General features: G+C 36.9%; 4 protein-coding genes across 9 annotated transcripts in view; 2 read left to right on the top strand and 2 right to left on the bottom strand.

Moving 5' to 3' along the window:
- Hnf4 (Hepatocyte nuclear factor 4) overlaps window positions 1-5,773 on the top strand; it is a 49,011-nt gene extending 43,238 nt beyond the window's left edge. For 4 of the 6 annotated variants that reach the window (XM_069037658.1, XM_069037657.1, XM_069037654.1 and 1 more), the window contains exons 2-9: window positions 129-333; window positions 1,661-1,755; window positions 1,806-1,939; window positions 1,998-2,153; window positions 2,415-2,535; window positions 3,560-3,712; window positions 3,917-4,153; window positions 4,709-5,773. In XM_069037658.1, the coding sequence (XP_068893759.1) occupies window positions 129-333; window positions 1,661-1,755; window positions 1,806-1,939; window positions 1,998-2,153; window positions 2,415-2,535; window positions 3,560-3,712; window positions 3,917-4,153; window positions 4,709-5,001 (1,394 nt within the window). In that variant the 3' untranslated portion in view covers window positions 5,002-5,773. The remainder of the gene's footprint in view (window positions 1-128; window positions 334-1,660; window positions 1,756-1,805; window positions 1,940-1,997; window positions 2,154-2,414; window positions 2,536-3,559; window positions 3,713-3,916; window positions 4,154-4,708) is intronic. The other 2 variants (XM_069037655.1, XM_069037656.1) reach the window with 2 other exon arrangements.
- A 186-nt stretch (window positions 5,774-5,959) lies between these two features.
- Psf3 (DNA replication complex GINS protein Psf3) lies at window positions 5,960-6,769 on the bottom strand. The gene is made up of 3 exons (XM_069037677.1): window positions 6,635-6,769; window positions 6,312-6,580; window positions 5,960-6,257 (listed from the first exon to the last, which is right to left on the bottom strand). The coding sequence occupies exons 1-3, from the start codon at window positions 6,738-6,740 to the stop codon at window positions 6,030-6,032; spliced, it is 603 nt and encodes a 200-aa protein (XP_068893778.1). The 5' UTR covers window positions 6,741-6,769; the 3' UTR covers window positions 5,960-6,029.
- Window positions 6,770-7,186: 417 nt separating this feature from the next.
- On the top strand, window positions 7,187-8,794 carry LOC138123118 (elongation factor Tu-like). Its single transcript, XM_069037667.1, has 4 exons — window positions 7,187-7,780; window positions 7,837-8,211; window positions 8,266-8,494; window positions 8,554-8,794. Exons 1-4 carry the CDS (start codon window positions 7,187-7,189, stop codon window positions 8,751-8,753), a joined length of 1,398 nt encoding a protein of 465 aa, XP_068893768.1. The 3' UTR covers window positions 8,754-8,794.
- A 2,499-nt stretch (window positions 8,795-11,293) lies between these two features.
- blw (ATP synthase subunit alpha blw, mitochondrial) lies at window positions 11,294-14,829 on the bottom strand. Its single transcript, XM_069037653.1, has 7 exons — window positions 14,670-14,829; window positions 14,081-14,317; window positions 13,282-13,435; window positions 13,041-13,227; window positions 12,669-12,987; window positions 11,701-12,278; window positions 11,294-11,646 (listed from the first exon to the last, which is right to left on the bottom strand). The coding sequence occupies exons 1-7, from the start codon at window positions 14,733-14,735 to the stop codon at window positions 11,532-11,534; spliced, it is 1,656 nt and encodes a 551-aa protein (XP_068893754.1). The 5' UTR covers window positions 14,736-14,829; the 3' UTR covers window positions 11,294-11,531.
- Window positions 14,830-14,843: the final 14 nt, after the last annotated feature.

Here is a 14,843-nt window from a genome sequence, read left to right as displayed (position 1 = left end):
CTTCTTTCCTTCCGCAACCCACCTCTGCAAAGCTGGTAAACCTAACCCTTCATTGTTGAAAATGTGTTTACGTGCGAACGCTCCTGTTTGCCGGTTTTTTGTTAAATCGAAATATTTCTTGTTTCCAGATTCCGAAATGACTATGACAGCGAGTAACAACTCGCTAACAGCAACGCTGAGCAACGCCGGCTCTGCCGGAGTTGTTCCGATGAGCCAGCATTGTGCCATCTGCGGCGATAGGGCAACGGGAAAGCACTACGGAGCTGCGTCCTGCGACGGCTGCAAAGGATTTTTCAGGCGCTCCGTCAGGAAGAATCACTTGTATACGTGCAGGTAATCGTCAATTATCAACAACAAAAATCGTCTGTGAATCGTTTATGTAATAATATTTTTTCAACAGTCATCATGTCGAAGCAAAATCGACGAGTTTTTATTAACGGCCTTGCGTCAGTGTAACCGGGCAAATTTTTGCAGGAAAATAATTATAGCGTAATGGAGCAACGTTACCTTGCGTTAGTAATAATAATTATGATGATAATTTCATGTATTTGATAAGAAGTGTTTACGATGATGTTGCCGTTAATGATCAAATGAATAATAGCCTTTTTTTATTACATTTACTTGGTTATTGTTTGTTGGACGGGTTTTTTACCCACTACCAAACATTTGTTACATATGAAGTATAAATATTCGACATCCAAAAATAACCTGTCTTGTGTAAATGTTTTTTTCTCTTTAAAATTCATCAATTCAAGGTGGACCCAAAATAAAATTACAAGGTCGCCTAAATAATATTCATTTCAACAGTTTCTGGCCACTTTTTATGAACGAACTGAGGGGTTTCCCAAAGTGATGGGGAATTCCTCCGCTTGCGCGATTCACATCACACAAATTTCAATTAATTCAACAACGTAATTATTTCGTGAAAAATTTGCATAACTTAATGTACAATTGTCATTGTCAAGTTCTCGAGATACAATTTTCTTATGCAATCCACCAAATGTACTTTTTTGTGCGAAAAAATTTCCAACTTGTAACAGAATATGTATTACGTACTACCTATAAAGAATTTACGGCAGATTTAAATAATTATACAGGTATTCCGGCTGCTCTAAAATAAAAGCAAAGCAATAACAGGAACAAGATGAAAAGGACATCACAGTTACTGTTGATTGCTTTCAGCGATAAAATAAAATCTTTATTGAAGTCGTTCAGGTGTCAAACAATAAATGATATCTCTATAATGACGAACAGCAAGGCGGCGTCTATAGTTGACTCAAGTTGCAAAAAAACACTTTGCCTTTGCAACAGCACTTTTATGGCATTAGTCATTTGAAATTACTTTAAAACTGTACTTATATGGTAAATATTCAATCCAAACTATGATTTTCTGGTCCCTTTGTGGCTTTACTTGGTTCAAAAATATTGAAAAAATGCTGTTGCAAATGGCAAGCGGGTTTATGCAACCTGAGTCACTTTACAGTTGACTGGAGATAAGTTGGCACGACTAAGACAACATTTAAATGTCAGATTGACGCGTTGCATTCAAAAAATTCAAATTTAATGCGATGCAACGAGAAAACTCTAATTTTTAAACTAATTTTAAATTAATTTAAGTATTCAGTCTGGTAATAGCGTTTGAATTCGAAAATTTTCGTAGGTTTAGCCGAAATTGCATAGTCGACAAAGACAAAAGGAATCAGTGTAGATATTGTCGTCTGAGAAAATGTTTCAAAGCTGGCATGAAAAAAGAAGGTAATCCTAGATTAAGCATTTTAATTTTTTTTTAAATGTCAACTTTACAGCTGTACAAAATGAAAGAGACAGGATAAGCTGTAGGAGACCCAGTTACGAAGAAAATAACCAAAACAACGGACTTTCCGTGAGTTCCTTGTTGAACGCTGAAATGTTATCGCGTCAAGTCGGAGCTGCGCTCGAGGTGAGACTCTTGACTGCTCACCCTCTGTTACATCACTGATTGTATCAATTTGTTACAGCAAATGGGGCCAGCTCCCGTTAACGACTACGATCTATCTAATAAACAATTAGCCAGTATAAATGACGTATGTGATTCAATGAAACAACAACTTTTAATTTTAGTCGAATGGGCCAAATACATTCCAGCTTTCACCGAACTTCAACTGGACGATCAGGTTTGGAACTTTTTCGTTTTTCACCGTATCTAAAGGAAACCGCGATAAGTTGACAGTTCACGTCTAATACCATTAGGCGCCTTAACAACGAAATGTAGGATTAAATTTACTGCTCTTGCTGACGCAAATCCGTCCTGTACAGATTAGCGACACAAAGCTCTCAAAATGACTGCAAATTTTCCCAATGTTTCCGTTCTGTGTTTTTTTGAACGATTTCGAATGTTGAACCGATTACGAAGAAAATACATTTCGAGTTTTTAGGTGGCTCTGTTAAGGGCGCACGCAGGAGAACACCTTCTCTTGGGCCTTGCCCGACGATCCATGCACTTGAAAGATATTCTCTTACTGGGAAACAACTGCATCATTACTAAACACAGTCCAGGTGAGCGAATTACAAAGAAATACAATCTTTGTGCCGTGTGTAGGTACTGGTTTGCATGCTTTACGTGTATCATCAACTCGCATTGTTAGTCGGCGACAGCAATGTAACACAGGTGATAACCTTAGTCTATTCTCTGGAATGACAAGATAATAAATTGACTGCTATTTGTTGTTCAAGTAAATGTATAAGAATACGCGAAGGCTGCATTTGTCTAAGAACGATTATCTTAAACTCTGTGCGAATTATTAATCATCGGACATTACGTACGAAGTGTTGGACATCATTTTACAAAATTTGGTACACCGCTAACATTACTCTTCTTCTCATAGTCACAAATGATTTCAATTGGACTGTCTTTTAACAAACGTCAAAATTTTGTTTCATTAAATAAATTCAAATACGGTTTACTAACAAAAATTAGCGAAGAGACACATTCCGTGTTTTCATAAATAAATTTTTTCCATCTCCTATTACAAACAAAAAAAAACATTTTGTGTTGTTACGATTTGATGTAGATACTTAGCATATGGAAAAAATGTTGGAGCATTGTTTGCATGCATTTAAGATTTTTGAGGATTAACATTTAATATCATTTGTCCATGGAGCAAGAGTAACTCGCTGTGTCCATCCAGTAAATTAATGATTAGTTAGTTGTATTTTAGTGGGGGTTTCGCATGTTCGTACATTTATTCAGTCATGGCAATAAATCTCATTACATTTGCATGTTTCAAGTTTTTTAGTGTGCTACTACTACTAGACTACTTGAATTTATTTGCAAAATTAACGATGGATTATCCGATTTAAAAAAAATTATATGCATGCACGCATTTTCACCAGCGTCCAAATTTAAGAATATTCGAATTGTGACGGTTACATCGCACGGCATGTCCATCTGCAGGACGCTTTTTGGAGTGCCAGGTCAGCGGTACGGCCGGGGTTTGTGTTGTCGATTTAACAGGCTTTATTTAAATAAATGTACGAACACCGAGACCGAATTTTATTAAACGGACAATGTCCAATGCAGTGGTGATGTTGACAGACTCACGAGTCACTCCAGACTTGGACATCTCTCGCGTCGGCAGTAGGATCATGGACGAACTCGTCAAACCCATGACAGAAGTCCAGGTGGACGACACCGAGTTCGCTTGCCTCAAGGCCATCGTATTTTTCGACCCAAGTGAGTATCTACTGAATTCAATAAAAACTCGATCATTTCAAGTGTTTGTGTGAAGTTTTTAAAAATAAACGAACAAACAACAGATAAATTAGATAATAAAACTGAGCAATACGAAGTGGATTTTATCATTTTCGCAATAGATTTTATCGTGTTATTGAATTTAAATTCGATGCTTCGAGTGTCTTTATCTCGCCTCCCTTCCAGATGCTAAAGGATTGAGCGAGCCCGCCCGAATCAAAGCTTTGCGTTACCAGATACAGATCAATCTGGAAGACTACATTAGCGACAGGCAGTACGACAGCAGAGGAAGATTTGGAGAACTGTTGCTGACGCTTCCAGCTCTTCAGTCTATCACGTGGCAAATGATCGAACAAATTCAATTCGCCAAACTGTTCGGTGTGGCGCACATTGACAGTTTGCTGCAAGAAATGTTGTTGGGAGGTAAATAATAATATTCTGTTGACAACTTTTTATCAAGGTAGAAAATGCAATTAACCTGTTTAATCAGTCGCCGTGCGTATGAAATAATTGCAATTGCAAATAATTGTCGACAGTAATCATGTTAACAATTAAAGTGTATTCATTTCATTAAATGAATTTCAAGAACTGAATGTTTCAAGGAAATTCACTTCAATTTTGTAATAAATAAAATCAATTAATGGCCTCACCGTGTTTCAAATAGCGAAGCTATCAGTGAAGACAAAAAAATGTTAATTGTTGAGAGTTCTGATCTAGTACCTACTTTCTGCTTTATTTGGTTAAAACTTTTGACATCAACCAACTCATGTTTGTATGCTTGAAAGTCATTGCAATTGCATTTACAAATAATCTGTTCTAGTTGTATTTTATATAAAAATACTTTTGATTTCATTTGACGCTTTGACATTCTCATAACCTCGATTAGATTTTTTCCCCCAAACGCATTTTTGATGTTATTTTGTAGAAATTTAATTTGGGTTTACATTAAAATTGTGAATTCAACTAAGTAAAATATAGAATCGATTTTAGGTGCTAGTATTGACACAAATCCGGCCATGATGACGGTGGCCAATACCAATGTTAACAGTTACCAAAGCACCAGCGACTCTGCTGACAGTCCAGTAACGTCACCGACCACCACACAGTGCAACAGCCCCACCGACCATTTGATAAATGGCAACGTTTCAAGTCCTCCAAATACTGCGACGTCCAACGTCCTCATCATGAGAGACATCACGCCCATAGACGAAAACTCTTACATGGCGTTCAAACAGGAGCCCATTCAGGAAGTGGAGCAGCACACGTTTTAACCAAGACGTTATTTATTTAGATGATTTTATCGGAAAGTATTTACAGGGTAATTTTAACTTCCACATTCGAGGAGTTTTATTTATTGATCATCACACCATAGCTACACTGCTAATGAGTGACGTGTTGTCTTCCATAGTTATTTGAGAAACGAACAGTGCCTTAAACTGATTTTATAAGTGCTTATAGAGAGGCTGTGAATAAATTGCGAAACCAGTTATTGTTATTGGTTTCATCGGAAATTTTTATGTATTCTACTTGCCAATTATCAGTCATAATTGATATTGATATTTGATAACAAAGACGTGATTGCTCAATTTTTCAAGAACAAAGTACCTATATTTACATTTTACAAAGGTAAAGAAAGATCTCTTGTTGGCAACGGTATTCTACCAAAAACAACGGAGTAGTAGCGAAAGACAATTTTGAATTTTGTAATCGTTACCAACAAGTTATTGACAGCTTGTTTTGTATTATAGTTAATTTAATATGTTGTAGGGTAAGCAAACGTAGCAGATAAGATACTTCACTTCACGATTTAACATTTAAATTCGTGAAGCGAAGATTCAGTTCGATGTATGTTATATTATAATTTTTTATTGGTTGTATGGTTATCATCGAGATTACTTGATGATTGAAGTAAGGGTAATTTAACCTATTTTGTTTTTTCCTTTATTTAGTTTGTATTTTTCTACCAATTAAGGTGGCAAGGCTATTTTTGTTTTTGTTACCACTTATGTTAGCCCCATTGTTATTATATTTTCTTTTATAATAGGTGTTTGTGTTTCTTTGTTACATTTATCATTGTTATATTTTAATGGCAAATTTTTGATATTGAGACTAGTTTAGTTTACCACATCGACTGAAATGCCTAACTGTTCTTGTGCAACAAAATTGAATTGATGCCATTTCAATGCAAAATTGATGTTATATTTTAGGTAAAATCACAAAGGCTGGAGGTGGCAATATTATGTTTCTTTATCTTTATATCAATAAATATTTAAAAAAAAATCGAAAATGTCATTTCCCCTTAAAACACATCTTCATCCACTCTCTTTCGTTTCTTGTGATTGACCACCATAGCGGCTGCTTCCAGCGGCACCTCGGACACGTTCAGCCACGAAGTTAGCTTCAGCTTGGCGTCATGAGCAGTTTTGAACATGCTACACTCCAGCGCATCCAATCTTTGCGTTATTGTCGGGTCTGACAAAACGTTATCTACCAAGTCCATTATTTGTCTAAATCGCAGCGTAAAAGTCTGCAAAATACGCTCAGTCAAGTTTGATGCATTACAAAGATGTAAATTCATTACATGTAATAATATTTCTGCAACATCACCTCTGGGGTCAAATTGTTTAGCGTAAGAGCCCAATTCATAAAAATACAAACCGAATTTGTGCAGATCTACAGCACACGGATCGGCTTTTAAAATTTCACGGTAAGCTTCCTTGTAAAATTTTGGCAAGTCGGGAGCAATTATCGGTTGACGGGTGGTGGTAAGTTCAAGTGCCAACCACACAGGGAGTTCTAGATTTGTGCCAGATTTTAAATCAGCTTCTTCTACGGCCGGGTTTAACTTCCCTACACAACATATTAATGAATTTTATTTTATAACTTGTAATTTATTGTACTAACCTAGTTTTGGCACATCCTGCAAAAACTTGCATGGTATTCGTTCTTGAGTGGCCAAAATATCGTCAATTGAATAATAATCTGGACAATAGGCAGTCTGCAATGGCATCTTAAGCAATAATCCTTTTCCAGGATGATAACAAATGCACCCGGTCCTATTGTAATTGTTCCTTTTTCATTGCACTCTTGTTAACTGTAGTTAATTCGCGTGGACATTATTTTATAAACTATATTTGTGATAAATTTAAAAAACCGTTTGGTAACTTTGCACGAGCGGGACCTCAAATCACGGCCTCACCCTCACATGTAAACATAGATTAATTAATATACGTACTGTACTATTGGGGTTTAGTTTAAACCACAGAATACATTTAAACGCAGATCGGTATCAGATGTTTGAACTGGTTTGCACATTGCAGTTATTGCACAGCTAAAGTTTAGTTTGAACTTTTGAATTTGAAGTGAAATGTGTGATGACTGTGATGACACTGATGACAGTTAGGGGTTAGGGGGCGCTGAGACATTTCCTGCGATCTGTCAAATTTTTATTCAAAAATGTCCAAATTAAAATTATTTAGAGCAATTCAGTTGCTCTCTACTCGACGAATAAGTTCACTGCGTTCAAATAATGATCCTGGTTTAAGGCATCATGTTTATTTATGTCAGTTATGTCATCGTAACACTTCTAACCTGAAATTCTCACATCCGGCGCTAAATTTGAGAACATTTTCAACCGAGACTGAAAAGAAACACGTAAATGTGGGCACAATAGGACACGTAGATCACGGAAAAACGACTTTAACAGCTGCCATTACCAAAGTTCTTCAAAAAGATGGATTAGCGAGTTATGTTTCATATGATGAAATCGATAGGGCTCCTGAGGAGAAAGCTCGAGGAATCACGATTAATGCGGCTCACATAGGATACAGCACCAAAAAGCGTCATTACGCGCACACAGATTGTCCAGGTCATGCAGACTTCATTAAAAATATGATAGCAGGAGCTTCACAAATGGACGGTGCAATTCTAGTTGTAGCTGCTACTGATGGACAAATGCCCCAAACAAAGGAACACTTATTGCTAGCTAAACAAGTAGGAATTAAGAAAATTGTGGTTTATGTAAATAAGGCTGATTTAGTGGATAATGAGGCAAGTTTAAGGATTAATAAATACAAAAATAAAATGTAACTTGAGCAACGTTGCAGGTCTTGGAATTAGTTGAACTGGAAATTAGGGAGCTTTTAGATGATTTTGGATTTGATAGTGAGAATTCACCAGTTATTGTTGGATCTGCACTTAAAGCATTAGATGGTGAAGACAGTGATGTTGGAGAAAAATCTGTCAGGAAGCTTTTAGATGTGCTTGATGATTATATTACCCTTCCCAAGAGAGATTTTAACTCACCATTTATGTTGCCAATTGATAATACATTTCTTGTACCTGGCCGAGGTACAGTTGTTGTGGGAACACTTTTTAAGGGCATAATGAAAAAAAATGCAAGTTCTGAACTCTTAGGTTTTGACACAAAAATAAAAACCTCGATTGGGGATATACAGATTTTTAAGAAGAGTACCTCAGAAGTAAAGTCTTTATAATTATTATTCCAATCATGTCCATTAATAATGTAGTTGTAGGCTAAAGCTGGAGAAAATGTTGGTGTTTTGCTGAGAAATGTTAAAGTGAAAGATGTACAAAGAGGCATGCTTTTATGTGAGAGTAACAGCGTGATTTTGTCCAACAGATTTACTGCAAGCATTTATTTTCTGTCCAAAGAAGAAGGTGGTAGATCAAAGCCTGTCACAGGAAAATATGTACAACAATTGTTCAGTAAAACTTGGAGTATAGCATGCAGGATTGATTTAGGTTTGTGAATTGGAGATACAAAAATATTTCAGATTCTAATGTCAAACTGTGCTTTGTAGATGATGGTGTTGAAATGATAATGCCTGGAGAACATGGAAAAGTATATTTAACACTTCTGTGTAAAATGGTGATGCTGCCTGGTCAGAGCTTCACGATTAGAGAAAATAAGATTACAGTAGCTACAGGAATTATTACAGAAACTCTTCCTCAAATTGTCATCACGAAAAATTTAGGCAAACTTGAATTGGCGCAGAAGTAAAAATGTTGTTTGTTTTAAAAATACATTTATAAGTTTTGCAAGTTTTTATGGTTTGCGGCACAGCCGCACAGCACAGAACACCGGCACAGTCCTTAATTTGTTTGAGTCCACGGCTTCCTAGATTAATAAGAGTCGAAGCCTCTAATACCGCTGGTCGAGTTCATCAGTTGCAAGCATTTTTACTGTTCCTGAGAGGGCGCCACTATACATTTGTGTACTGTAGTTTCAATTTGGTTGTAGGTCGTAAAATTTTATGGTACTTTAAGTTAAAGATCTTGCGGGGCTTATAAATCCTAGTTTACCACTAGCAGGTAATATTTTAAGCAGGGTTGTATTGTACATTTGGTATATTTGCATTATACGGCAAACGGCACTTCCCAACCTTTTCAAACACAACCATTGTGCCCGTTAATCGCTCATAATATCCAATAAAATTTTACGACCTACAACCAAATTGAAACTACAGTATTTGGCTGCTTAACCGCGTACAAATCTCATTTTAAAAAGAATCGTAATTTGTATGTTACATACACTACTTCAAAAAGTAGATTATTCATAGAAAAAAAAAACATTAATACGATTTTTCATTCATTTAATTTAAAAAATATTCGTTTTTTGGTAGAGGGCGCTACTATACTTTTGGCTTTTGAACATGGATTTATTAGTACTGGATACGCCAATACCCTATAAACGTATGTCGACTTTGAAAAAACATATCACAGACTTCGGTACCTTCCCCCATTTCATTCTAACCTGTATTAAAATATGTTTCTCTCTGTTATTACAATACGTATGTCGTTTTGATGTTTCGAAAATGTCAATTCTGAAGTTTGAAATTAATTCAAAAGTCCGAACCTGTGGTCTGAACTGTCATAAAACTTGATGTTTTAATTTCTAACATTATTCCTGCATTCGTAAAATAGACTAATTGCAATAATGAAAACAAGTCTTATCTTTTCACTGGTATGTACCTAAAATAGACGATTCTTTACAAATACCGAAGACCTGGGTGAAAAAATGATTTCAGTTTTCCAAAAGAAACCTTCTTAAGAAACAAATGGATATCAGTGTGGAAGAGACAATCAAAGTTGCAAACGATGCGGTTATTTCTTCAAAACATTTTCGGAATTCTGATTAGGATGAATGTAAAAAACCATGCAAAATTTTAAAATGGGTTTGTATAGGTATCTTCACAATACCTGAATTTTCCTACCATACCTAATGCCCCCTTTAATCTCAATTTCGCAGAAGAACATTGTAGTGGCAACAAAGGTAGAGCGTATAAAACTTAAATATTTAATTTCTCTTTCATAACTTATTTACCTATTTTTAAAAATTGTTAGAAAATAAAACGACGGCTAATCCATCAGTAGATTCGAGATATAATGCAGATTTAACAGTAGAGCATTTTAGTAGCCCTCGAAAAGCAAAACGACATGTAAATATGATCCAACAATATGTTGACGAGCAAAGGGAAATACATTACGAATGTAAGAAAACTACGAAAGCTCTAAACAAAAACAAGATAAGAAGTAAACTTAACAAAGTTGTATTATTTAATGATGAATAAATATAAGAATCTGTTACGATTAATATTTTCGCGGGTGATTCGGAAGTCACGTTAAGCCATTGGTCCCGGTCTATTGAGTTGGTCATCATGCCCCTCATAGATTTGTAAAACCAGTCCTAGACTGTGTAACAAATTTTTTTTGAAGGCAGACAACTCTCTTCACCTTTTAGTCCAAACCTGGATTTCCTTTTGTGAAATCTTTACCAACAGCATTGTCAGTTTGTCAGTGTTTCACGTTAGAGTGAAAAATACCTGGCTTTAGACGAATTAGTCATTCTTAATATGTTTAAGTTCTAAAACAATAATACTTGATAGAGTTAACGGTTCAAATACTCCCGAATTATGCAAACTTCAGAGAAACAGATTAGAAAAAAAAAATGACACGAATGACAGGAGAGTAATAAATAATTGATAGATTGAGAATTTAAACCAATCAGAGTTGGGGGACTCGCTAAAGGATAGTGCTAATACCCAGATAATGCGTTGAGAGCGACAGAAATAGATGGTACGTCTTGTTCAACTATGATGGCTGTACACCGTATCCAGTACTAATAAATCCATGCTTTTGAAGGAACAGACAGTTCAAGGAACTCGACCAGCCGTATTAGAGGCTTCGACTCTTATTAATCTAGGAAGCCGTGTTTGAGTCGGAAAACGTTGTTATTTGTCTTAACAGATGGTGCTGAAAGAATCGTCAAAAGTGACATCTACCAACAGATTTTATTTTAAGCCAAGGAGGTTAAAACCTTTGTTTTAAGCTTACTTTTCCAAAAAATCGAAGAATATGACTTTAATAACACCCCCTTCAGGTGATTGATTGATTCGACACTTGTCCGTTACATATTTACGAAATTGGAAAAATATCAATTCTTCCAAAATGAAGAAATATGGTCGAGTGCTTCTCGATTTAAGCACGATTCTCCATTAAATTGGTAAACAGGATAAGTGTTAACGATAATAAAAAGCAATGATTAAATTAACATGTATTTTCCAATTTCAGTGTGACAAATGGTAATAAAAACAAAATGCTGTACAACGTTAAAATAAGAGTTTTGTAAATTTGCAGTATATTGCCTAATAGTTCAGATTTTGTCAACAGACTATGCGACCTATTCTAAAGACCTTAGTTTATTCTTAGCTGACAGTCGAAAGTAAAACGACCATCAGCTAAAAACAAATAATAAGTTATTAAGAAAATTACATTTAATTTAACCCGAGAAGGTTGAAATAAATTCGGTCACGAGCTTTTTCAACTGCGCATCTGTCTCATCTGTGATTTTGCCCTCCTTGGCAATACTTTGGAGTACACCTTGGTGGTTGGTCCTGCAACAAAAAAATCGATACACGTCACGTCAAAACATTTCCCACGGTGCTTACTTAACGTGTTGCGAAAATTCCTTTTCAAACACGGTAATCTTAGTGGGGTCAACTTTATCGAGATGTCCTCTAACACCACAATAAATGACGGCTACTTGTTCTTCGATAGCCATGGGCACATATTGACCTTGCTTCAACAACTCGGTCAATCGCACGCCGCGGTTCAAGAGTTGTTGAGTGGCAGCGTCCAGATCCGAACCGAACTGGGCGAAAGCTGCCACTTCACGGTACTGGGCCAGTTCCAGCTTCATGGAGCCGGCTACTTGCTTCATGGCTTTTGTTTGGGCGGCCGAGCCCACGCGCGATACTGACAGGCCGACGTTGATGGCTGGACGGATGCCCTTGTAGAACAACTCCGTCTCCAAGAAAATCTGACCATCGGTGATGGAAATTACGTTGGTGGGAATGTAAGCGGACACGTCGCCGGCCTGGGTTTCGATAACTGGCAAGGCGGTCAAAGAGCCTCCACCGTGCGCGTCGGACATCTTGGCCGCACGCTCCAACAAGCGGGAGTGGAGGTAGAATACGTCTCCGGGGTAAGCTTCGCGACCTGGGGGACGTCGCAGCAGCAGAGACATCTGTCAAATAAGTACGCTTCTTTAGTGTAGTCCGCTTGAAACACGACCAAGTAAATTCGCGTCAAGTATGCAGTCTAAGATTTCCTAGGGATTACTTGTCCTTGATAATATTTTTTTTAAACTACCTCGTGCAGGACATTCGTTATTGTGATAAGTAACATTTTGTTTATACCTACACATACTTTTAACAGTACGCATATAATTTTCACAATAAACTACCATTTTAGAAACGTGGCTGATAACCCTGTGCTTCCTGCAAATTTTTTTATTTTTTACGTTTCAAAACTACACCTACTGCACACTTTACGCAAACGCAACTTCAACAAAAGATGGCATTTAAATTAATTTAAATTTTTCAATCTAAGCTGATCAAACTGAAAATGAACTTACCTGACGGTAGGCCACAGCCTGTTTGGACAAGTCATCATAAATGATGAGAGCGTGTTTGCCACTATCTCTGAAATATTCACCCATGGCACAGCCGGAGTAGGGTGCAAGGTACTGCAAAGGGGCAGCATCTGACGCTGTGGCTGACACAATAATGGTATAGTTGATGGCACCAGTGTCAGTCAATCTCTTCAAAATCTGCGCGACGGTGGACCTTTTCTGACCGATGGCGACGTAGATGCAGTACAATTTCTTCTTTTCATCGTCGGCATCGTTGAAACGTTTCTGGTTGATGATCGTGTCGATGGCGAGTGCGGTTTTACTACAATTCACGCGATTACGATGGGATAACGGCGGATTAAAGTGATTAAATACCCGGTTTGACGATCGCCGATGATCAGCTCACGTTGACCACGACCGATGGGGACAAGGGAGTCCACAGCTTTGATACCTGTCTGCATGGGCTCCCTTACGGAAATACGGGGGATAATACCTGGAGCTTTGGTTCCCACACGGAAACGCTGCTTGGTGTTGATTGGGCCTTTGCCGTCAATAGCATTACCTGTGGATGGTAAAAAATGTAAAAAACAATTGATCAACTATATAGAATGATTACCTAAAGCATCTACTACGCGTCCTAAAAGTTCGGGACCTACAGGCACATCGACGATAGCTCCTGTACGCTTCACAATATCTCCCTCGCCGATAAGTTTGTCATTGCCAAATACTACAACACCGACGTTGTCAGGTTCCAAGTTAAGGGCCATACCCTATGTAAAAAAAACAAACAATATATAGTTACACGGCTGCACACATTTTTCGATCATTTTAGCACAACGGATTGGATTTGAACATGACTCTAAGCCATGAACTTGATGAAATCGCCGTAAAAAGCTGAAAACTTAAGATTATTTAGGGCGAAATCACTGTTTTCAAAGCAATTAAAATGCGTCAATTTGTAATTACATATATTGATTAATCAGGTTCTTCCAAAACGTTTGGACACTCACAAAATAACTGACTTTCGAAATTAAAATTTGCTGCTTTGCTTGATAAAATAAATTGAAATATGGATGGAGTGAGTTTGAGGGTTGTGCAGATATTTTAACCTGAGGTAGTACATTTTTCTTTTCTGTCAACAAAATAACTTTTTGATAGGAACAAAAATGTTACTTACAATTGGAAATCCAAAGTTTAAATTTCTATCTAAAATTGATTTTAGGAATTGTAAGTTATGTAACACTTGTACATTGTTGCATAAATTACACCAGTAAATAAAACAAAAAAAAGTGCAAAATATGCCAATCTTACTTGGTTAATTGTCACCAATTTAAATAAACTAAAAAGATCTATACTGCCTATAATATACTAATTAAAAACCGTTAATTTTGAAAATGTTGATTATAAGTTCATACCTTAAGGCCTGATGAGAATTCCACCATCTCATCAGCTTGAATGTTTTTGAGACCATACACACGAGCAATACCATCTCCAATACTCAGTACACGACCAGTTTCGTCGAGATCAGCTTTTGGGGCTGATCCTAAAATGCGTTCTTCAAGAATTGAAGAAATTTCAGCGCCACGATTGTTTGGGGTGACATGGAGCTTCCGTGCAGCTACTGATGTGGCAGGGAAAGCTACTCCAGCAACCTAAAATCGCGATTAGAAAACCATAAAATCGCTTTCAGTTACAAATAGGAATGTACGCATATCGAAAAAATTGTTGAGTTCACGGTGGAGGATAAAATCCCGAGGGAGTGATTACATAACATATCTGTCATTGAGAATTTGAGAAAATTTGCTCCAGAAAAACAGACAAGTATACTATAACTATTATAAATGATGTAGACGATCATAAAAATCACTTTTTTACTCAAGAAATGTGATAATACAAAGTTTTTCTGATTATGTCATGTTGCAAATGGAACGCAACCGGGCAGAAGTTTATGTAAGTGTTACGTAAAATTTATGGATTTTTTTTGGGAGTTAATAATAAATTTACCTGTGAAACATTATTTGGCAAACGTCGTGCCACAGAAGTAGCCAGACGAACGGAGAGCAACGACATGATTTAACTTTTTTCCCAGCACCTAAAGATGGAGAACAGGCAACCACGGCAACACGGTTGTCGAGGTAGAACTCCCAGAATTCTCTGCGGAAGTGTCACAATAGTGAC

Source organism: Tenebrio molitor, chromosome 2 (assembly GCF_963966145.1).
Source record: "Tenebrio molitor chromosome 2, icTenMoli1.1, whole genome shotgun sequence".
NCBI lineage: Eukaryota > Metazoa > Arthropoda > Insecta > Coleoptera > Tenebrionidae > Tenebrio > Tenebrio molitor.
Note: the sequence above shows the minus strand (reverse complement) of the source record. Positions and strands in the feature narration are given on the sequence as shown.